Source organism: Ostrinia furnacalis, unplaced genomic scaffold, assembly GCF_004193835.3.
Source record: "Ostrinia furnacalis isolate ACB-3 unplaced genomic scaffold, ASM419383v2 OfSCF0273, whole genome shotgun sequence".
Classification (NCBI taxonomy): domain Eukaryota; kingdom Metazoa; phylum Arthropoda; class Insecta; order Lepidoptera; family Crambidae; genus Ostrinia; species Ostrinia furnacalis.
In genome coordinates, this window is record NW_021130512.1 from 64690 (window position 1) to 89732 (window position 25043).

General features: G+C 44.1%; 1 protein-coding gene across 1 annotated transcript in view; it reads right to left on the bottom strand.

Moving 5' to 3' along the window:
* The window catches only part of Gogat (glutamate synthase), an 80467-nt gene that overhangs the window by 17282 nt on the left and 38142 nt on the right, over positions 1–25043 (bottom strand). Inside the window, exons 18-36 of the mRNA XM_028312070.1 lie at positions 24656–24743; positions 24159–24278; positions 23725–23852; positions 22854–22978; positions 21999–22143; positions 20636–20844; positions 19969–20114; positions 17702–17811; positions 16602–16735; positions 12589–12774; positions 11990–12247; positions 10502–10593; positions 9239–9419; positions 7031–7172; positions 6672–6845; positions 4494–4620; positions 3222–3370; positions 955–1096; positions 280–510 (exon numbers count right to left, since the gene is read on the bottom strand). Of these exons, the coding sequence (XP_028167871.1) occupies positions 280–510; positions 955–1096; positions 3222–3370; positions 4494–4620; positions 6672–6845; positions 7031–7172; positions 9239–9419; positions 10502–10593; positions 11990–12247; positions 12589–12774; positions 16602–16735; positions 17702–17811; positions 19969–20114; positions 20636–20844; positions 21999–22143; positions 22854–22978; positions 23725–23852; positions 24159–24278; positions 24656–24743 (2887 nt within the window). The remainder of the gene's footprint in view (positions 1–279; positions 511–954; positions 1097–3221; positions 3371–4493; positions 4621–6671; positions 6846–7030; positions 7173–9238; positions 9420–10501; positions 10594–11989; positions 12248–12588; positions 12775–16601; positions 16736–17701; positions 17812–19968; positions 20115–20635; positions 20845–21998; positions 22144–22853; positions 22979–23724; positions 23853–24158; positions 24279–24655; positions 24744–25043) is intronic.

Here is a 25043-nt window from a genome sequence, read left to right on the forward strand (position 1 = left end):
GATTGATGGTCTGCCGCAACACAGTTTTATTACTAGCGCGGAGGGTAGTTGTCAATCTCGCCTACCAATGTACTACAAATTTTTTTAACATGTACCTTATTTAACATCACGATTGTGTTTTGGACAAATAAAGTTATTATTATCTCTTTATTCAATTTCCTTCTTATTTTTAATATTTTTTTTACAATGTAAATTATAAAAAAACTAAAAATACATTATAAAAAAATTATTATTATTATTATTATGGTGAAAGCGGGCATGACACGGTCAAAAACTTACCTAGTCTTATCCAGGATCTTCTCCAGATTCTTCTTCTCAAGTTCTGCATCTCTCACAGTCTCCTCGATATCAACGAGGCCGTTCTCCTCCTTGCCGTTGGTCTCCAGTTTAGGCGCGGGCGCCTTGAGAGCCATTTGCTTGAGCGCGCGCTGGTACTCGTAAGGGAACACTTTGACGAACATCTTAGCGGGAGCCGGCCAAGTCTTGAGCATGTCTTGAGCGATGACCGAGCTGTAGGAAAGCATTACAAGTTATTTAGTATATCTAGTCCTGATAAAATTCTAAGCCTAACTAAATTTTAATGTGATTTGAGGTATAGTTGGTCCAAATCTCAAGATTCAGTGTGAACCGGTCGGGAAGGATTATTTTGGTGAATGAAATACGTCAGTAAAAGTTCTGTTACGTCATACCTCTCCACAAGCGCAGTAGCCTACTCAGTTATTTACTATGACTGTAGCATAGGGATGAGTTATTAAGTTCCAATGTATAACTCGTTTAATTCATCTTAAAATTGGAAGTACGTAGTTGTAAAAAAACGTGGAAGTACCTATGTAGTTTAATATAATCACATTAAAATTAAATATCGTCTTTTGGACGTTTTGTGCATTGTGTTACCTGTAAATTAAAAACATTAATCTAAAATGCGCGTCCTTTAAGTTTGTTTCTCTTTCTTACCCAGTGTACTCAAAGAACTCCTCAAGCAGGGTCCTCACTGTATCGAGGTCGTCCTGCAGCTCTAAAGGCAGCAATTCCACCATCTCCTGGTTGCACTTCAGCGCGAAAGAGCCGTCGATGTCGTACACGTATGCGATACCACCTGTGGTGTAGAGAGCATTTTGTTATGTGAAACTGATTTCTAAAAAGAGTATTTATTCACAGAGACAAAGTAATACAACAAGATATAGAGTATTTCGGAGTTTGGGGAGTATTACATGTTGCCTTTGAGAAGTGTCCTAATGAGTTTTGACAGAATCACACTGCACTGCGATACGCGGGGCGACAATAGATAACGCAGTATGTAGTGTATGTATTACTATGTTGTTATGTTAGGCGTGTTTTCTATACAAATTGAGGCATGTACTTCCATATCAGTTTCAATCTGAGGTCTCACGCTGAGTGCGGTGCAGTGTGTTACTCGCCTAATTTATAGTCGCAAACCTATATAACCAGCGCGGGGAATGTAGACTAAATACTCATACCGAAGAGCCTTGTGTTGATGATGATTGTAAGTTATGGCAGTTGCAAGAAGTTTTGAAAAATCTCCCATGGAACTATCAAGCGTATTCTATGGAGTTCTCTCATCTACTCCTTCCGAGTTTGTCACCATCTTGGTTTGTCTATACAGGGTGGAAACGATAAGTGATCTCACTCGATTATTTCTAAACTATACAAGATATCAATAAACTAGTTACTGATCCTGAAAGTGCTTCATGAGCTCTATCAAACAGTATTAATAATAGGTTACAGAATAAACTGGATCTATCCGAAAATTCAATGTTTCCAGCTTCCATACATTTGGTAAAGTCACATTATTTTAAAAACTACACATGATATCGTAAAACTGATTACTGATTCTAAAAGTGCTTTACAAGTTCTATCCAATGGTATCAATAATAAGTTACAGAATAAACTGGATCTATCAAAAAATTCATGTTTCCTTCTTCCATATATTTTGTACTACCACGGTCATGACACTCATTTCTTGACAATATTATAGCAAGTAAAGCCTAAAACCAATGTTTTCCATGAATAATTTAAAATAAGAATACAATTTACGAGTTTATTTTAAGTTTCTTATTAAATAAAAAAAATTACACTACTAATATTGTGTGTCTGGCATACATTTAGTATGGAAGCTGGAAACATTGAATTTTCAGATAGATCCAGTTTATTCTGTAACCTATTATTGGTACCGTTTGAAAGAGCTCTTGAAGCTCTTTCAGGATAAGTAACCAGTTTTTCAATATCTTGTATAGTTTAGAAATAATCGAGTGACATCACTTAACGTTATACATATACTAGGCAGGGTAGAAAACTCCGACACCGCGATGCAGGATTGTACGCGCTGCGGTGTATGCCATAGTGGGAGTCGTAACAGCGCCATCTGTTGGTACACCAGTTTGTAGTGGCGTATCGTAGATGTTGCCACAAGCATTAGACTATAGTACGCACCGCTCATGCCCGCGGCGAAGTTGCGGCCCGTGAGGCCGAGCACGAGCACGGTGCCGGCCGTCATGTACTCGCAGCCGTGGTCGCCCACACAGAAGCGCTCGGCCGCTGTGCGTCTGTGGAGTGTTACTGTGTGTCCGTGTGTTACAGCACGCACCGCTCATGCCCGCGGCGAAGTTGCGGCCCGTGAGGCCGAGCACGAGCACGGTGCCGGCCGTCATGTACTCGCAGCCGTGGTCGCCCACACAGAAGCGCTCGGCCGCTGTGCGTCTGTGGAGTGTTACTGTGTGTCCGTGTGTTACAGCACGCACCGCTCATGCCCGCGGCGAAGTTGCGGCCCGTGAGGCCGAGCACGAGCACGGTGCCGGCCGTCATGTACTCGCAGCCGTGGTCGCCCACACAGAAGCGCTCGGCCGCTGTGCGTCTGTGGAGTGTTACTGTGTGTCCGTGTGTTACAGCACGCACCGCTCATGCCCGCGGCGAAGTTGCGGCCCGTGAGGCCGAGCACGAGCACGGTGCCGGCCGTCATGTACTCGCAGCCGTGGTCGCCCACACAGAAGCGCTCGGCCGCTGTGCGTCTGTGGAGTGTTACTGTGTGTCCGTGTGTTACAGCACGCACCGCTCATGCCCGCGGCGAAGTTGCGGCCCGTGAGGCCGAGCACGAGCACGGTGCCGGCCGTCATGTACTCGCAGCCGTGGTCGCCCACACAGAAGCGCTCGGCCGCTGTGCGTCTGTGGAGTGTTACTGTGTGTCCGTGTGTTACAGCACGCACCGCTCATGCCCGCGGCGAAGTTGCGGCCCGTGAGGCCGAGCACGAGCACGGTGCCGGCCGTCATGTACTCGCAGCCGTGGTCGCCCACACCCTCCACCACCGCCGTCACGCCTGAATTGCGCACGCAGAAACGTTCCGACGCTATGCCCCTGTTGGAAATAAGCAGTGTCAATAGATTAGGTGAGGCCACCGGTCACTCTTATCAGAGTAAATACAAATGAGTAGGTCATCTTCATAGAAACGCACCGAGCACGGTTTGTATGTGAGCGCGCCAATACGTATGCGGCGCGCACGCACACACTGACAAAATTCGGCGCAACATCCCGCTGATCCACGCTAAATTTTGTCAGTGTGTGCGTGCGCGCCGCATACGTATTGGCGCGCTCACATAGGTACAAACCGCGCTCGGTGCGTTTCTATGAAGATGACCTACTCATTTGTATTTACTCTGCTCTTATGCTCTTTTTGGAAACAAATGTTTATTGTCAATAGGCTAATGGACACTACCAGTCACTTGTCAACTGTTAGGCCTCTCACAACAACGTCTTTCAAGCGTCGTCTCGCCAACGCCTGCGCATCATTGAAACGGCGCATCAACTTTCTTCAAATCTAAGGCGGGTTTTAGTATCACGCTGACCACTCAGCGTTTCAGCGCGATTCTAAATCCAGCTTAATAACGCGACGCCAGCGCCGCGTATATCCGGCAATCGGCTGCGACACGTTGACACTAGAAAGAGGCTAATATGTGGAGTCCTTCTTCTTCTTTTTGATGATGTTGGCAATACACGTCGAGGTCGACTTGATTTGTGCCTTTTTCAAGTATTTATGTGATACGAGTTACAAAATGAGATCAAGTAATGATATAATGAAGGATGATAGATGATACCCCTTCCCACCCCTCGAGTCTCAGTAAAGTTGTAGTGCTTTACTGAGACCTCTTATGGACAACTTGACAGAACCAGAAGAATCACGATGCACTGTTTTGCTTCACTCGCCCACACTCATGCACGTTCACGAACACTCAATGGTTAATAATCCACCATTATTACACATTAATAGTCGCCCAAACACGAATTTGAGGAAATAAAACAAAACCGCTAACATGACGCTTCAGATTCCCGCCAAGAAGTCCTGGAGTCCTTTTAAACGTGGTTCTTTTATAGATTTCATATGGAAAATACAAGCTATTAACAACTTTTTCACCCACTCTTCCTGTTGAATAGCAAAACAAAACGCGTCATTGTACAAAACAACTGATAAAAACATTAGTACCTGAAGTAAGCTCGTCCCGAGGTGGCTCCATACAAACAAACGTTGCCGACGATCACGTTCAAGTGCGACTCGAATGGCGAAGACTTCGGTGGGTAGATGATCACTTTGCCACCGGACAGGCCCTTGCCTGAAAAAATACATTAAAGTTTACCAAATTGAATTTGTTGAACCACGCCACCGTTAAGGCGATTAGTGTCCTCAATCCGCGCTAAATGGCCATTTTGTAAAGCCTACTCCTCTTTTACTGCTGGACAGAAATAGTTAAAAAAAATGTATGTTATACAACAGTTCAAGGACTACATTTGTGACGTTTGAATTTTCGCTACGTGTCTTTGTTTTGGATTAAAAAAATAAATACGGGACATCGATTTTTAACTTAAACTCCCTACTCCTTCAAAACGGCTATGTTAATTTAAAAGATTTTTGCACGAATAGATTGGGAATTCTTTAATCTTTAAATGACACGTTGCGTTTTTCAATCGAACATTACTTTCATTCATAAATTTTACTTTTGATAAATTCCGAACGTTTTGCTGTTGAGGGGGCCTTCGCGGGGTGCGGGCGGCAGTCGGCCGCTGGCCTTCAGACGGGGAGGTTGTGTCACTCGNCCATAGACAATACTAGGTACTAATGCGTTCCAATAGGGATGATGACTGGGTAATGAAATCGAAATTCTATTTAGTCCGTCAGACAGATAATTAGAAAAGATTAGACTATATTTTTTATTTTTTTCCATAATCGAATAATTACAGTATTATATTGAGTTGAAATGTCGCGTGACGTCACATTTGAGTAAAAATTCTACTCAAGCGTGGCGTATCGCGCCATTTCAACTCGATGTAGCACTGTTATTGTTTAATTATGAAAGAAAATAAAAAATATGAGTAATATTTTCTAATTATCTGTCTGACGGACAAATAATTGAAATTTTGTCATCTAGCCTAGTTGTCGTCAGGAAGTTGGTCTAACTAATTCAGCTTGCAAGATTCCACCCGAACAAACATTTATGTAATTACCTACATAGGTACCTACATCATAAATTGCAAGCAAAATAAAAGCTTGTAATAAAGTCGGGTTTGTTCAAATTTCGAGAACGACTGAACCGACAAAAGCATTAGAAAATTTACAAAAAATAAAATAAAATTTTATCCCGCACGAAATGTTCATGGATTTTGTTATTTTTATTAAATACCTTTACGCCTGAGTTAAATCACACCGACATCAAGGTTCATCAATTTAAGTTTAAAATAATAGGCAGTAATGTATGAAGAAAGAGCTTCTATTCTGTATCTACCTATGCCCGTGTATTTTTGATCGGTGTCAAATCGGAGTTTTTGGTGCGGGGTGCGCGGGTGTTGCTCGCGGCGTGAAGGTCAAACGCCCAAGGTCATTGAGGACTCTAATCGCCTTAACCGTCACGTTTTGAGAAAGAATATACACTTTGAGAATGGTGTAAACATTGGAATTCCATCCAATCACACACTTTCAATTCAATACTTAGATTTCTACCTAGAATCTAATAAAATAAGACAATAGTAAAGGGAAAGATCTGGCTACGGCCACGGCCAATCTGGAAATCATTGGGGGAGCCCTATGTGGCCAGTGGACGTCCTAAGGCTGTAATGATGACTTTTTTTTATGCTAGACAAGGCAGGTATTTGACCGCAATCGCATGTTACTGATGATCAATGTAACTTTTTTATTAAGGTCTTCTTATTAGATGGGCACTTTTGTCAGAGTGGTCGTGATTGCGCTGATGAGGTACATGGTGGGGTGATGTCTTATCCGAGGGTAGCTCCTGGCGATGTGCTTCCATTTCTGACGGTTAGAGGCATCGCGAGTACACTGGACCATGGTGGACTCAGTGGCCTTTGTGATGGCGTCTATCCAGCGGGTTGGCGATCGACAGCGTGTTCTCTTGCCTTCAACCTGGCTCTGAACTACCAGTCTCTCCATCGAGGTATCATTTCTAGAGACGTGACCAAAGAACTTTAGTATTCGTAGTTGCACAGTTGACGATAGTCTGTCTTTTTTGTTATGGTACTCACTGACATAATCATTAGCGTCTCCCTCAAGCCCGTGTCAGGCCGATGTCGACCGTGGCGCCCTCGGGCAGCCGTGGTTGCCTTATATCCCGTGCTAAGTCTCAGTTCACGGGAATATTCCCGGGACACTCACCGACATAGTCGTTGGCGTCTCCCTCGAGCGTGACAGTAATGCCGCGCGACAGGAAGGCGCAGAAGCTCTGGCCGGCCGAGCCCGTCAGGCTGATGTCGACCGTGGCGCCTTCTGGCAGCCGTGGTCGCCTTATATCCGTGCTAAGACTCAGTTCACGGGAATATTCCCGGGACACTCACCGACATAGTCATTAGCGTCTCCCTCGAGCGTGACGGTGATGCCGCGCGACAGGAAGGCGCAGAAGCTCTGGCCGGCCGAGCCCGTCAGGCTGATGTCGACCGTGGCGCCTTCTGACAGCCGTGGTTGCCGTATATCCCGGGCCTAGAACAAGTTACCGGGAATATTCCCGGGACACTCACCGACATAGTCATTAGCGTCTCCCTCGAGCGTGACAGTAATGCCGCGCGACAGGAAGGCGCAGAAGCTCTGGCCGGCCGAGCCCGTCAGGCTGATGTCGACCGTGGCGCCTTCTGACAGCCGTGGTTGCCGTATATCCCGGGCCTAGAACAAGTTACCGGGAATATTCCCGGGACACTCACCGACATAGTCATTAGCGTCTCCCTCGAGCGTGACAGTAATGCCGCGCGACTAGAGATTGCAAAATCCGGATTTTTCTTAAATCCGGTTTTCAGGATTTGTGTTACGTACAAATCCGGATTATCCGGATTTTTCGAATATTGGGTAAATGTTTTAAAACATCAATTATTTAATTTAAATAAAACGTAGTTTTTTTCAAAAAGATGCAAGTATTTGAAGAAAAGCGTTTTATTTTATTATCGCGCATGGAATTTATTCCTCTTTTTTTCGGTTTGCGCTTTCAAAATTATTTGAACCTTGCATTATTTTTTTCATTTTAGTAAAAAGAACTGCATTTCAGATTAAAAACTTGCTTGTACCTATAAAATATTTTTTTTATTCTTCTTCTTGTCGTGTCGACAACAAACCTACACAGCGTCAGCCCAAAACTCCGCCACAAGAGTGGCGTTGTCAGTAGCCTTCATTAAATCTTCCTGCGTGCAGTTGTTTGGGCACGCAGGGCACCACAACATGTGCTTCGTCGACTAGGGAACAAAACCACACTTGCACTCCAAGTTTGATCCATCCAAGAATCCCTACCTGACACCTGAACAGATTGTCCTTACTACGGCAGACCTGTCCGAAGTCTATAAAGATTTCCAGTTAGGCCAGGGGAGCTCATTTTTTTATTATAATTTTATTTTACACTTTTAAGTTGCATTTCAATCTCAGGGCCCTGGTCATTACTTACGACCAAAGTGCTCGGGAAGACGAATCCAACGAACTCAAACTCTATAAGTTTCTGCCGTTTCGGTTAGGAGTCTTATGGCCACCTCCTGACTTGATCATCAGGACCCTGAACATCATCTAACACTTAAGTGCTTGAAAAGACAAATCCAACAAACCCAAATTCGATGAGTTTCCACCGTTTCGTTTAGTAGTTCCTATGGCCACCTCCAGAATCCATCATCAGGACCCTGGGCATCATCTAGCACTAAAGTGCTCGAAAAGACAAATCAAACGAACCCAAGTTCGATGCGATTCCGCCGTTTCGTTTAAGAGTTCCTATGGTCACCTCTTGACTCCATCATCAACCCAGCTAAATGGTTGACGGTAGAGCCAACAACCTGTTTAGAACTCTTTTAAGGATTTCTCCACAATCACCCCCATTCTCATACAATAACATTTCGAGATGAATTAATGTAAGCAAATCGGATCCGTTGGGAGAATTTGATGGGTGAGGTTGAAGATCTCTACTTACACTTGGCCTGCGGATGAATATGGAGAAAACAAAGCTTCTGTCCAATGTCCATGTTGCGCCCTACCCAGTTTCGGTTGGGAGCTCAATTCTCGAGATTGTTGACAAGTATGTCTACCTCGGACAAACGATTCAGCTGGGTAGGTCCAATTTCGAGATAGAGGTCAATCGTCGAATCCAACTCGGCTGGGCAGCTTTTGGGAAACGACGCAAAATCTTTTCTGCCAAAACACCTCAGTGCCTGAAGACTAAGGTCTACAGCCAATGTGTGTTACCAGTGATGACTTATGGTTCGGAAACGTGGCCTCTCACTATAGGCCTTATACAGAAGCTCAAATTGCACAGCGTGCTATGGAGAGGGCTATGCTCGGTGTTTCTTTACGAGATCGAATCAGAAATGAGGAGATCCGTAAACGAACTAAAGTCGCTGACATAGCCCGACGGATTAGCAAGCTGAAGTGGCAATGGGCAGCAGGGCACATAGTACGCAGAACTGACGGCCGATGGGGCAGCAAGGTTCTGGGGTGACATGCAATAAATAATTTGAATTTGGAGTGGAGGTCGCGTACCGGAAAACGCAGCGTGGGACGTCCACCTACAAGGTGGACCGATAACATCATAAAGGTAGCAGGAAGGCGCTGGACGCAGGTCGCTACCAACCANCGGCAAAGGAAATAATTTTACAGTTTGGGATGGGAAGGGAGCAGAGATCGTTGATGTACACCAGGAAAAGCGTGGGGCCGAGAATGCTTCCCTGGGGAACACCGTACTCTATAGGGACCTCAGAACTCACATTTCCGTCTATTACGACCGACTGAGAGCGACCTGTAAAGTAACTGCGGAATAGAGAAAGCTGGTTGCCTCTAACACCTATCGCCTCCAATTTGGCCAGCAGGATGGGGATGGAAACCGTGTCAAAAGCCTTGGCCAGGTCTAGGAAGATCGAAAGACATTTCTTGCCCCTGTCCAGATTTCTAGAGACGTGGTCGGTAAGTTCATGAACCGCATCAGCTGTAGATTTACCCTGTCTAAAGCCGTGTTGACCAGGAGACAAGAAATCCCGCTCCTCAATGAATTTGATCAGTCTATTGTTTATTAACCGCTCTAAGATTTTCGACAAGGCTGGCAGAACCGATATAGGACGGTAGTTATTGACACGGTTTCGATCCCCAGACTTGTAGATTGGGTGAACTAGTGCCTTTTTAAAAGCATCCGGAAAGCAACCTAAGGAAAGACAGAGGTTGCAGATGTGTGCAATAGGAGGGACTAGCTGGTCTTTACAGCGCCTCAAGAGGGTGGTAGGGATATTATCCCAACCAACTGCGCACTCCTCCCTGAGGGATAATAGAAGGGTTTCAACCTCTGCGGTAGAGGCACTCAGGAGAACGAAAGATTGACAGGCAGAAGACGAAGAAGAAACAGGAGGTGTAGGAGAAGAGGAGGGAGGACCGGAATTATTTGAGAGAATTTCTTCGGCGAGGGACCTACCAATGCCTGCGAAGAAAGAGTTAACGTGCTCAACAGCTTGATTTGGAGTGGGCATACAAGAAAGGAGGTCGGTAGAACTTGAGTTTATTTTTTTGATATTAGAAACTTCTTTGATGGCGTTCCATAGTCTTTTGTTATTAGAACCCGCCTTAACAATGAGATTCCTGTCATGTGCAATTTTGATTTTTTTAAGTAAAGAGTTACAAAAGTTACGGTAGCGAATATAGGTCTTACGAAGGATTTCATTGTTAGGCTCATTTCTGAGTCTTTTGTGCATGTTATCCCTGTTTTGGATACACCTCAATAGACCTGGGGTGATCCAGGGTTTAAGGATTCTACGACGTCGAGGGACAGTAAGAGCTCGAGTGTGCTGTGCAATAGCAATTTGAAGTTTGGATATTAGGAGATTAGTAGCAATATTAGGGTCAGAAAGCTGAAGAATGGGCGAAAAATCAATGTTTTTTATAGATTCACAAGTTTCAGGGTAATTAACTTTTTTAATTTTGATGGTGCCAGGGTTTCCGATTTTGGACTGAATAGCGAGAAGGACTGCATCATGATCAGTTACAGTGGACTGGATAACCAAACACTGGGCAGGTGACGAAGTTTTGAGAATGGCATGATCAAGACAGGCAGAACTGCGGGTCGGTAAGGTGTGACCTGGAAGGAGACCGTGAAAGGCAAGTGCGTTAAGGTAATCCTCAGAGTCTGGGTCTGACTTGGGTGATGAGATCAAGTTGATGTTAATATCGCCCATGACAATTATATTTTTATATGATTTAAGTGGCAGTAAAATCGGGTCTAGGGAAAGTATAAAATTTTGGGCGCTTCGGAATGCACACGGACGGTAGATAGCTAAAATCGCCGTTTCGTCGTTTATAGTAATTAAAAGACAGCTGGCATCTGCTATGTTGGGCTCCGATATTGTGACTCGAGGTATTACATTATTGTAGTAGACAATAACACCATCGTTTTGGTTTACAGGGTTCGAAGAGGAGTAGAACGAGAAACCATCGAGGTTAGGAATAGGGGGATTACTTAAAAGCCAGCACTCAGTTAATATAATGAAATCCAAATCAATATCTAGGTTACTAAGTAATGTGTAAAAACTATTTATGTTGGCTGATATGCTACGTATGTTTTGGGATAGTATTTTGAGCGTCTTCTTATTTGATGAGTTTTTAGGGAAATAAGTGTGAACTTGTGTGGAGTCGCAAGTTGAGGCAGTACAAACAGAAACACTATCGATGTTGTTAATTAAGTCATTTTGACCGTTGAATTTTAATGTTAAGAATAATAGGTGCAGTTACGAGGATCGGGGCCACACGTTGTGGAGTCTTTAGTGTATTATTTATATAATAAAAATATGTATATAAGCTCAAATAGCAAAAAGTAATCGTTACATCGCTTTGGTTATATATTGTTTTTTTGTTTTTAGATAAGTAATTAACGTGTGAGCTATTTATGATTGGTTCAGAACTGGTAAACAAATAAAGGTCGATATTTTTTACTAGTGGAAGTAGTCGAGTGTATGAAAGAGGATGCGATATGCTAATCGAATAAGTAAGTAGTGTAGGGCAGCGGGTTAGAAAAGTGAGTTGAGGTGAGTATTGTGAGTTGAGGATGAGAAGTGTGTTGTTGAGTATACAGGTTTTATTGAAACTTAATATTGTAAATATGAAACAAAATTTGTGATAATAAACACAAATAATAGCGAGTAAGGCAGAAACAATTATAAAGTAGCAGACGTCTAAAGTTAGTTTTTTGACCTGAGTTCAGTTAATTGGGCTTCATTAGAGAGGACTATAAATTTGGCATTATCTTCTTTGCGCAGGAGGACTTTTCCATTTGCCGTCCAGCAGTGTTGGTAATTCTCCGCCTTGGCAAACTCACGGCCCAAGTAAAAAAGTCTGCGGGCATGGGCGGTAAGGTTTTCCGAAATGAAGATGTTTTGTAGCGGAAATTCGGGTCCTAGAACGGATGAGTTCAGCCCTTTTCCTGAGCCAGATCGGTTATAGTGTCTGAAGGCTTTCAATAGTCGGTTTTTCAGGATGACCGAGTTAAGCGTGATGAGGATGGTTTTGCTATCTTGCTTGGCGGGAAGGCAGCGAATGTCGTAGACATCAGATTGTAAAACTTCCACGGACAGTTCAGTAAAGATACGGGTGGAGACACGGAGGAGGTCGTCTTGTGGAAGGGACCTCTTAAGCGGGAGGTTACGGATTTCTAACGAGCTAGCTCGTGAGAAACGCTCGATCTCTTCAGTTCTGTCCTCCACACCCGACAGCCGGCCGTCGAAAGCCTTTGTTTTGGCCTGGTAGGTATTGAACTGAGAGCTTAAATCGTCATATTTTTGTGATAAGAAATCAATTGATTTTTCAATTTCGGCGTTAGAAGCGAGAAGTTCAGCGTTTTGTCGCTTAATGTCGTTCACAGAGTCGAGTATACCGGCCAGTTTGCTGTCTGTTTCTTGTTTCCATGACGTCAACGAGTTAATAAATTTGTCTAATTTTGATTCTTCAGTGATTCAGTCATTTATACAATGTACACTTCATTTATACAGAGCTAAGTGGAAATTCAAATAGACAGCCTTAAGATATTGATGAGTTTCAACATTAAGCAAGATAATAAAGAAGAAACCAGCATACAACCGACCTGTGCCTTGGATCCGCCGTGGATGTTAACACCAGGCCGCATGTGCAGCGCGTTCTTGAGAATAAGCGAGAGGTTGAGCAGTCGCGCCTTGGGATTAGTGTTGTTTTCCCGGACCTTGAGCAGGTCGGTGCGCCCGATCAGTTCCTGGAAGCGACGCACGCCTACCGCCGCCATGTGCTCGCGGACCTGTTGGAAGAAAATAAGAAAAAAATTGTAATGCCTGAGGGCTGGTTTCTACCAAGGCGGGACAAAGACTAAAGGAAACGACACAACTACCAATAGAACTCTCTGCTCAATTTAAGTGGAAATTGAGCTCAATTTGAGCAAAGCGGATAAGATATGTATGGCGTTTTCGTACAATAAGTAGCACTGAGTGAGAGAGACGAAGTGGAAAAAAGTAGAAGAAGACTCTTCACAACGCCGCTTCGCTCAGCACCAACGTAAGATTGACTTATCGGGATTTCTTTGGGCTAAAAATTTGACTATTTTCTTTATAGTTGAACAGAAATATTGTAGGTACACGCCCACTTACCATAAAATATTAACAAAGTATATACATAATACATGGGTATTTCTTATGAAATCTCAAAATTTGAGATTTTTTTTAAATTTCTTTTTTTTTACATAAACTTAGATATTTTTTGCAGAGATCAGAAAAGTTACTTTTAAAGATCTGTCCAGGGGTATTGGTCTTCCATATTTTTTTATATTACCTATAAAAAATGAGGATTAAAAAAATTAATAAATGAGGGAATGTTTAACAGAGTGAGGGAATGATTTATTATTATATTATAGTAAAAAACAACATGTACAAATGGCATATTGGCATGCTTTAAGTTTTGACAAGTATTTCGGGTATTCACTAGTCTAAGTTTTTACTTGAACTTTCGCTTTTTCCTTTAAATATTTTAATCTTTCTTTTTCCCGCAGTTTTTTCAAAGATTCAGTATTATTTTTCATTTTTCTCGCCTTTTTCTATCGTACTCTTTCTTTTTTATTTATTTTTTTGCATCACTCAACTTCTTTTGTCGTGCTATTTTGCTTCCACATACATGCACCTCTTTTAAATTAAATACCAGGAAATACAAGTTACATGAAATAAATAAGCCTAGGCGCAGACCATCGATTTTTCGTCGGCCGATAGTTTAGTCGGGCAGTTAATCAGTATGGGCATGTATAGAAGTTCGCACATTACGCCGATTTGATTTGGCCGACTAAATAGTTGAATACGATTCCCAACTGCCTTCCAACTAAAGTATCGTCCAACTATCGGTCGATAGCTTGATCAGACGGCGCTCCTCTACGCGCGCGCAGACTGGCCGATTTTTCGTCGTCCAACTCGGCCGATAGCTTCAGTTTGCTCCTCGTTTTTGGCGGGAAAGGTTATTATTACTAATTAATTGATTTAACTAGTTATTACTCTCGATTTCACTTTTTCATGATCATTTCCCTTTCATCATCATCATTTCAGCCACAAGGACGTCCACTGCTGAACATAATCCAATGACTTCCACATCGCACGGTTGGTCCCGGCCTGCATCCAGTGCCTTCCTGCTACCTTTATCAGGTCGTCGGTCCACCTTATGGGTGGACGTCCCACGCTGCGTTTTCCGGTACGCGGCCTCCATTCCAGAACCATGTTGCCTCATGCCGTCAGTTCTGCGTACTATGTGCCCTGCCCACTGCCACTTCAGCTTGCTAATCCGTCGGGCTATGTCAGCGACTTTAGTTCGTTTACGGATCTCCTCATTTCTGATTCGATCTCGTAAAGAAACACCGAGCATAGCCCTCTCCATAGTACGCTGTGCAACTTTGAGCTTCTGTATAGGGTCTATAGTGAGAGGCCACGTTTCCGAGTCATCACAGGATGAACACGGACAAAACGAAGCTTATGTCGAACGTCCATGTTGCGCTCGATTCTTGAGATTGTTGACAAGTATGTCTACCTCGGACAAACGATTCAGCTAGGTAGGTCCAATTTCGAGAAGAAGGAGGTCAATTTCCTTTTCATGATGTATAAATTTGAGATGATTTTTATTAAACTTTTATCTTTTATGTAACAATCTGAATTTCGAGCAGTTGAAGCCGCAGGCATGAGTTAATTTGGTATAGAAAAAATTATAATATTTCTGGGAAACATTCTACGCGACTGATCTCTTCAACAGCTCTCTATCGAATGAAGCAATCGGCCCGATTTTAAATCGGCGGTCTGCGCACCCACGCCCGATTCAACTGTTTAGTTGAATCAGTGTGAGCACTGAGAGCCCAACCCAACTAAACTATCGGCCGACTAAAAATCAACGGTGTCTAAACAATCTAAAAAACCGCAGATTACTGGATAAATCATTCCCTCACACGACCGTCATTCCCTCACTGCACTTAGAAGTGAGGGAATGACTGTGAGGGAATGACGAATTTTAACTTAAGCTACAAAAACACCGACACATAACCTCAATTTGCTTGTTACATTTTTAATATGTATTTTACTCCCAAAAACGCATAAAACCAACAAATTTTAATGATAAATATTAAAATGCTTAATACATTAATGTAACGTGAGGTAATGATCGTCATAAATTTAACTTTTAACAATTTTACGCAAAATATTTTTTTACACGAACTAACCTACTGTTGAGAAGAAATTGCCATCTTGAATCATTTGAGAGTGTATCCAGGTACTAAAAACTTAAAGTTGCGTTACTAAATATCGTTTGACACATTCAGAAATCGAATATTCGTAATAGGATGAGGGAATGATTTTATTTGGCGGGACACATTTAAAATCGAATCATTGTTTTTATAAATTTGTTGTTGTAAGATGAAAGCTTTTATGGACAATAACAAACATCTTTCTTACATATTTGCATAATTTTATTATTAAAAATATTGATATATTTCAAGTTAATAGGCATTTTAGTAATAATTTTGGACTAAGGGACAAGGTGAGGGAATGATTTTCACGGTAATAAAGTAGCCATATCTTTTTTTTCTTTAGAGGTAATACGTTTTCTTTTTATGCAATAGTGGTATCGACAGCGTACATTCAAATAAAAAAAAGACTTATGTAATTTAATGCATGTGACTCGGCACTAATGGCTCGGGAATCAAATTTCGCAATTTGATGAGAAATACCCACATAATCAATGTTTACAAAAATACATTAGTTTATTTATTGTTAAAAACTTACCAACAATGTATACAACAACATATCAATTTACATGCATCGTTACATTATTAGAAAGCTAGATACTAAAAGATATGATAAAATACATCAGTTAAATAACACTTACAGATCCCCACTCATAAAAAATCGTTTCCTCATATTTAATCTAAGGCCTTGTCTAGGTGGGCGAATTTGCCGTACGAACATGAGCGTATTGTATGACGAGAAATTACGCGCGAATTTTCAACTCGCGCGTGTCTTGTGGACGGAATGTATTGGCTCCAAGTATCTCGCCAATGCGCGTATGGATTCTACGCGCGTAGAATTGGCCCTCCTGGACAAGGCCTAAGAAGATTATCATCAGAAATATAATTTTACTAGCTTTCCGCCCGCGGCTTCGCCCGCGTGGAATTTTGTCTGTCACAGAAAAACTTTTTCGCGCGCGTCCCTGTTTCAAAAACCGGGATAAAAACTATCCTATGTTCTTTGCCGGGACTCAAACTATCTCTATGGCAAATTTCATCAAAATCGGTTGCGAGGTTTAAGCGGGAAAGCGTAACAGACGTACAGACAGACAGACAGACAGACAGACAGACAGAGTTACTTTCGCATTTATAATATTAGTTGGGAATTCCCCGCCCGCTACTCTAAATCATTAAAGAAAATCAAATTACCTCCTCGGCCAGTATGAAGAGGTACCTAAATCAAGCTAAATCATCAAAGAAGTAACCCTTACCTCCTCAGCCAGTATGAAGAGGTACCTAAATTATCAAAGACGTAACCCTTACCTCCTCTGCCAGTATGAAGAGGTACCTAAATCAAGCTAAATCATCAAAGAAGTAAGCCTCACCTCCTCGGCGAGCATGAAGAGGTAGTTGACGACGTGCTCAGGCTTGCCGGCAAACTTCTTGCGCAGCACCGGGTCTTGTGTCGCGATGCCCACCGGACACGTGTTGAGGTGGCACTTGCGCATCATCGTGCAACCTACCGGAAACGACCACTTTATTTATTCATTTTTCACTTTATGTGGACATGGCTGCATCCTATTAGGGCTATACTTCACCGGGACACCATGGCGGCGCAACCAGTCGCCGGCTAACAACAAAATGTATACAGCTCTATAGAGAGTTAATCAGCTGGTGTCCGTTTGGTTGCGCAAAGCTGTATACATTTTGTTGGTAGCGGCTACTGGTTGTGCCGCCATGGTGTCCCGGTGAAATATAGCCCTTAGTGTTACAAACAATGAGAAAGACTTCATTTTGTCGACGAAGAAGCATAGTATATTCAATGATGTGTCTGTGATCAACTCGTTTAAAATAGGAAGATCACCGAATGGTAAAAAGCACATTGAATTTTTTTTTTTGACATTCCACACTACGCCGCTAGCCCCAAACTAAGCAAAGCTTGTACTATGGGTACTAGACAACGGATATAAACATACTTAAATACTTTTTTTTTTGTAAATACATACATATTATACATAGAAAACACCCAGTCCAATACAAACAAATATGTTCATGCACACAAATGTTTGTACTGTGCGGGAATCGAACCCGCAACCTCCGGAATAGTAGTCCGATTCGGACCACTACACCAAACGGAGACAATATTAGAGTGAAACTTGAAAGATGTCGACAGAAGCTATCTCCAGCACCCATCTAACTCCAAAACCCTGAAAGGTTTTAGTTCGAGCAGCAAAATAGTTTTGAATGCCTAGAAAAATGCGAAAATGTGAACGAATACAATGACAGATTCGTAAAAAGTCCAAATAACTTGATAAGGAGTCCCACATCACTGGCTGTCCCCATCAACCAGTGGGTATGCGCAAAGCATTTTCCGATGTTAAAAAAAAGGTCATTGAAAGCGTTAGAAATCATCTAGTGGTGGAAATACATATAACATCCAGAGATTTAGGATATTTATTCAGATCAATATACTAAAATACTTTACCTAAAGCAATGAGGGGTGCTGTACTGAAGCCGAACTCATCGGCACCGAGGAGCGCAGCGACCATGACGTCGAAACCGGTTCGGATTTGACCGTCAGCCTGGACCACCACTCTGAAAGGCAAACATATTTTTAAGACGCACGAAACGTTACGTTCGCTGGAAGAAGATTACATGCAACTGCAGATTGGCCATTGTCCGATATGATGAAAATTGTACATCACTACTGTTTGGTTCCGGCGAAGTGGAATAAAACAACGTACCCGTACCCAAGCACGTAGTAAAAGGTGATTTAGAGACAAATATGCAAACATCACGCTTTTCAACGTGCGTGCGTTCTCAGCGTTGGGAGTTTAGACCAAATGCTATTGCCTCTGATTAGGGTACTTCTTGCATCCAGGTACTTCCCGCGACCTTCACCAGATCGTCGGTCCACCTAGTGGGAGGCCTGCCCACGCTACGTCTTCCAGCTCGTGGTCGCCACTCAAGAACTTTCCTGCCCCAGCGGCCATCAGCTCTTCGAGCTATGTGCCCCGCCCACTGCCACTTGATTTTAGCGATTCTGCGGGCTATGTCAGTCACTCTGGTTCTCCTACGGATCTCCTCAAGCACCTGGATGCAAGCGGCGCAGGACCGGTCTTTGGGGAAATTCTTGGGGGAGGCCTTTGTCCAGCAGTGGACGTCTTTCGGCTGAAACGAACGAACGAACGAGGGTACTTCTCCTGCAGTTGAGATTAAATGAGCTGAAAATGTCTACTGACCTGGATTGGAGGTCGTTGAGCACTAACACTTGGTGGATCTCGGCCACTGGCAGCTGGCATCCGTGCCGCTTCGTTGTGGTCTGATATCACGATTCGCCTTAAGTTTTTGTACAACGAGAGCTTAGTCTAAATTGTCCACTGACCTGGTCGTTGAGCACCGACACCTGGTACGTCTCGGCCACGCCCAGCACCCACGGCAGGACCACTTTCGCTCTTTCCGTAAGAGGAGACAAAGGGATAAAACTGTTTGGCCAACGTGACATGAGAAGTTGTAGACCAAATTCTCCGGTAAGGGATCCCCCAAACTAGAGACGACGCTATGAATGGGTCGTGGGTGGCTGTCGAACGCTCGACAGTTCGGCAGCTGCTGCTAACACTGAGCAGCTTCGCAGCACGGCGACTCTAGCGAGACGACGATGTTTGAAAGACGCCAGTGCACAGTGTGGAGAATGCCTAAATAGAGGGCAGTGATAATTAAACAAGCTAATGAGGGCTATCGTTTTTATACTTAACAGTTGGCACCCCTGGCGATTGACAGGACCTTACTCTACAGTGGCGCCATCTTGATGAGTGCAAATGCGATAGTCCTACCACTTTAGCGCTCACAAGTTGGCGCCACTGTCTTCGCTACTAGCAAGTGACGGGACCTTACTCTACAGTGGCGCTAACTGGTGAGCGCTAAAACGATAGCCCTCATTATGTCCACTGACCTGGAGCGCAGGTCGTTGAGCACCAGCACCTGGTGCGTCTCGGCCACGCCCAGCTCCCACGGCAGGCCGGCCGACTTGATGCCCGTCCACGAGCTCGCGCCCGTGCCGCCGTCGTGGCCGGAGACCACGGTGTGCTCGGCTGTGTCCTGTGTCCACTGACCTGGAGCGCAGGTCGTTGAGCACCAGCACCTGGTGCGTCTCGGCCACGCCCAGCTCCCACGGCAGGCCGGCCGACTTGATGCCCGTCCACGAGCTCGCGCCCGTGCCGCCGTCGTGGCCGGAGACCACGGTGTGCTCGGCTGTGTCCTGTGTCCACTGACCTGGAGCGCAGGTCGTTGAGCACCAGCACCTGGTGCGTCTCGGCCACGCCCAGCTCCCACGGCAGGCCGGCCGACTTGATGCCCGTCCACGAGCTCGCGCCCGTGCCGCCGTCGTGGCCGGAGACCACGGTGTGCTCGGCTGTGTCCTGTGTCCACTGACCTGGAGCGCAGGTCGTTGAGCACCAGCACCTGGTGCGTCTCGGCCACGCCCAGCTCCCACGGCAGGCCGGCCGACTTGATGCCCGTCCACGAGCTCGCGCCCGTGCCGCCGTCGTGGCCGGAGACCACGGTGTGCTCGGCTGTGTCCTGTGTCCACTGACCTGGAGCGCAGGTCGTTGAGCACCAGCACCTGGTGCGTCTCGGCCACGCCCAGCTCCCACGGCAGGCCGGCCGACTTGATGCCCGTCCACGAGCTCGCGCCCGTGCCGCCGTCGTGGCCGGAGACCACGGTGTGCTCGGCTGTGTCCTGTGTCCACTGACCTGGAGCGCAGGTCGTTGAGCACCAGCACCTGGTGCGTCTCGGCCACGCCCAGCTCCCACGGCAGGCCGGCCGACTTGATGCCCGTCCACGAGCTCGCGCCCGTGCCGCCGTCGTGGCCGGAGATCACGATGTGCTCCGCTTTGCCCTGGTACAAGGGACAATGGATTTAATGAGCAAGGCGTTTAGAGTTGATGTAGTAATCTAACGAGCTGCCTTCGTGATCCGAGACCAGCATACTTTCCCCTGATACTTGGAAAAAGTATTCAGTGAAACGACAAAATAGATTCAGATCATATTGGATATTAAAGATGTAGGCAGTTACAACCAGATGTAAGTCAAGTAACCTAAAATTTTAAGTATCCAAAGGCTGATTTAAAAGTCAGTAGTCCGCACTCCGCTGGATTATTTTGGAGGACCCGCTTCTAACAAGCATAATAACTTAGGCTAGCTGGAGAGGATAACGGAAATTTAAAATACTTTTACACTAAAAACTAATTTTATTTTGAATCTTTTTATCTTCGAATTCACCTACGTAGAGTACCTTGGAAACAGTGGCTCTGCAAGTCTACAAGCATACGCTTATATTAGGGCAGACTGTTATTCTAAAATCATAAACATATTTTTCAGTAACTTTTTTTGCTTCACTTTAATATAAATGTAACTAACCTTAGCGACACCAGAAGCTACTACCCCCACACCAACTTCAGACACGAGTTTCACAGAGATACGGGCGTTAGGGTTGGCGCACTTGAGATCATAGATCAGTTCAGCCAAGTCTTCAATGGAGTAGATGTCGTGGTGAGGTGGCGGCGAGATCAACCCTACGCCGGGCACTGAGCAACGGGTCTTCGCTATGTCTTCTGTCACTTTGTAACCTGAGAACGAAAAACAGGAAGTTAGTACAAGCTACATTAATTTCTCGATAGGGGAATGCTACTGTCTTGGAGGTACCAGTTTACCAACGCTCAAACTCAAAAAACCCAGCACTCAAACCCACAATTGACTGGGCCGGGCCCGTCAGGGTATTTACCCTGGAAGCGATGTACTACATGTATGTTACAGTCGAAACTCGTATTTGGTCAAAACCATTTTTGACTGCAAAAGTCTGTCAGAAGTGGTTTTTTTAACTGATGGCCTCGGTCAATATTACTTTTGACTGATTATTCTATTTATACCAAGGGCCTTAGTCAAAACCACTTTCGCCGATATTCGATAATTGGGAATCATCAAAAATGTGCTATAAAACCATTTTAAAGTGTAACGTTTATGTGATTTTTTTTATGTGACAGGAGGCAAACGAGCAGACGAAGTGACTTAAAGGTAACTGTGTAACATAGTGATCTATCAACGCACAGCCCAAACCACTGGACGGATAGGGCTGAAATTTGGCATGCAGGCATCCTTCAGGCATATTATGACGTAGGCATCCGCTAAGAAAGGATTTTACGAAACTCCACCCCTAAAGGGATAAAATGGTATCCGCGCGTACGAAGTCGCGGGCGGCCACTAGTTACTGTATATTTTGAAACCACTTTTGACTAGTTTTTGGCAGTATCAGTACCTGGCACTTTTCAATTTCAATTACGAGCCTGTGCCTCAAAGGCTAAAAAGCCGAAGCAATTTCGTAAAAAGTGTGTCCCCTCTCCTTCATGACGATCGGTCAAAAGAGAGATGCAGGTTATGGCGCGAGAGAGCTGATCTCCCCTGCCCTTTTGTCCCTATGTCTGAGAGTCCTCCGCCTGGACATGAGCTCCCCTGGCTTACCTGGAAGTCTTTAAATAGACTTCGGACGCAGGTTGGCCGTAGTAAGGACAATCTGGTCAGGTGGGGATTCTTGGATGGCTTAAACATGGAGTGCAGGTGCGGTTTTGTTCCCCAGTCGATGAAGCACCTGATGTCATGCCCTGAGTGGCCAAGCAACTGCACTCAGGAGGATTTGATGAGTGCTACTGACAACGCCACTCTTGTGGCGGAGTTTTGGGCTGACACTGTGTAGGTTTGTTGTCGACACGAGAAGAAGAAGAAGTACCTGGCAGCTCGCCGCCCTCGCCGGGCTTGGCGCCCTGCGCCATCTTGATCTGCAGGTCGTCGGCGTGCGCCAGGTACGACGCCGTCACGCCGAAGCGGCCCGACGCCACCTGCTTGATGGCCGAGCGCTTGTTGTAGTCCGGGTCCTGGGGATGAAAACATGGTATTAAAAATCAGATAACATGGTCAATGGTCATGTTAATAAAAGACATATTTTCAGGGGTTACACAGTGTTTTAAGGTCATTGCCATTGTCTTCTGGATATTTACGGCGACGCTCTATAAAAATGTTGAATGAGCATACGCATTACGCAATGGCCTTTCTACCGAAAAGGTCACCGAAACAAGTACGTAACTACGACAAAAAAAATAAGTACATAGTTGCAATAGCCATGTATTTGCTATGTTTAGTGACTGACTGACTGACATAGTAATTCATCAACGCACAGGCCAAACCACTGGACGGATCGGGCTAAAATTTGGCATGCAGGTAGATGATATGACGTAGGTATCTGCTAAGAAAGGATTTTACGAAACTCCACCCCTAAGGGGGTAAAACGGGATCCACGCGTACGAAGTCGCGAGCGGCCGTTAGTTCACAATAAAGTAAATTTATCATTATAGGTGGTTGTGATGTTAAGTCAATTGACATCCTTTTAATGGTCTGTTAAAATGCGATTCTCAGATCAATGAAATCACTATTTCGCTAACTCAATTCACTATTTACCATAGTCATATTGTACAATTAATTAAGCTGTTTGTTTTCTGAATCAAACAAAGTAAAATAAAACAAAATTGTCTTTTCAGAATGTCTATTCAGTGCAAATTTTACTCCAAGATATCTACAACGTACTGACCTGGTTGAGGTAGCGGTCCGCGTTCTCGCCGCCCTCGCCGGTGTTGGATTTGCCGCCGATGCGGTTCATGGCCACCGCAAGCGTCGTGTGAGCTTCCAGCGAGATCGAGCCGAATGACATTGCGCCTGGGGAACACAGATACAAATAAATTACAACTACACATCACTTAACATATAGGGTGGGAACGATAGTTAAAGTAAAAAGTAAAAGTATTTTATTAGCCAACAAAAAAATTACAGTCTGTTTATCTAGCGGCTGCTGCACTAAGCTGTGATCTCACTAGATTATTTCTAAGCTATAAAAGATATCGAAAAACTGGTTACTGATCCTGAAAGTGCTTCACGAACTCTATCAAACGGTATCAATAATAGTTTACAAAATTAACTGGTTCTATCCGAAAATTCAATGTTTCCAGTATACAGACTGAGCAGCGGCGTAGAGCAAATCGTAACCAGCCAAGGCGGGTCAGGCAGGATCCTTCTGTTCTACCAGGACCACGAGGAGAAAAACTATAAAACAAAATGTAGAAAGAGATTGAGGGTCGCCTCAAAGCCAGAGGCTCGAGCCATAGCCTGAGACGGAGCTGCGGACGAATATCCAAGTTGGGACAATAAATCGCGGTTCCATGTCATTGAGCTCCGGTGGACACCGTCAAGTTTTAGTGCGTAGGCACCACATTTTATAGATAGTTTGGGACTAGAAGCGCAGTGTAAAATGTCTAAGGATATTTATTTATTATTTATTATTACGTTTTCTTTATTTTTACTATATTATTATTTATTATATTATTATTATTATTATTTTATAGATAATGCGCGGGGAGTCCCACACGACTCGTCACCCGACGTAAAAAAAAGAATGCAATGCTTACCTGTAGCGAATCGTTTCACGATCTCCGAGGCGGGCTCGACCTCGCTTAGTGGGATGGGTTCATCCAAGCGTACGAGGTCTAACTGACCTCGTAACGTGCAAGCACGGATGGATTCCAGTGAGCTCTCCCTGTAGACAACCAACATGATATTATTATTTAGTTAGGACAATGAGCAATTTATATGGTTCGTTTTAAACAAGATGTAATACATATTACATTGCTAAGCTTGAAACCGTAAAACCAGCGTAATTATAATACAAAAGTTGCATGAATATTTCTCTCATTGATCTTATGACTGTCACTATAAGTAAAATTGTACTTTTTCCAGGAAAGCTTTAAGTTTGCTCCTCCATGCACTCTGTAAAATGGCGCTATGAACCAAAAACACATTATAATGAGTCTTATAATGAGTTATATTCGGTGAAGTAACTAACCTGTATTTGTCGTAAGCCGACGAGCTCTTGTTGACGGCGGCTTCTTGCAAGTTGGCGATGGACAGAGGGTCGTTTATGTGCTTCTCGCCTCCCGCGCGCCAGTGATACACTCCTGGGTTCCTGAAAAAAAAAATTATATAAAAACTGCTTACAAAATGTTTTTGGCAACTCAAAGTCTGATTTCGAAGTTCTTAGGCGGTTATCACACTGCGCCGCGCTCCGCCGCGGAGCCGGGGCGACAGATTTAATTATTGTATGCTAGTACCTCAGCCTCAGTTTCTATAGAAAACACGCGCGGCACAACACACTGACAACGCGTCCGCGCGCGCGGGAGCGCGGCGCAGTATGATAACCGCCTTATGTCCTAAATTGTTGGACATAAAAGAAGAAAATATAATTAATCGTTTTAAATAAATTGACAATAAATAATCAACAAATTAAGGTACCCATATACTTGGTTATTTACTTAATTCAAATTACCATCATTTAGAACATACCTGAGAACTAATGCATCTGTGAACGGTCCGTATGTCAGCGCGTGTCTATCGAAAATCTCTTTGGATAGGATTTCAAAGTTGACGCCACCTGCAAACAAAAGAAAAAGTGGTATTCTAGTGCCTACTTTTTTAAACTTTCACAATTGATTTTGAGCTTTATCTTTTAAGATGTGAAGTTCAAAATCCATGGAGGAAGTCTCAGTGCTATTGTTAATAATAATCAAATAACTTACCAATCCTAGACTGTGTTCCTCTCAAGCACTTATCCACGACCTCTTCGTTCAAGCCCACAGCCTCAAATATCTGGGCGCTTCTGTACGACTGTAGTGTACTGATTCCCATCTTGGCCATGACCTTAGAGAGGCCAGTCTCGATGGCCTTCTGGTAG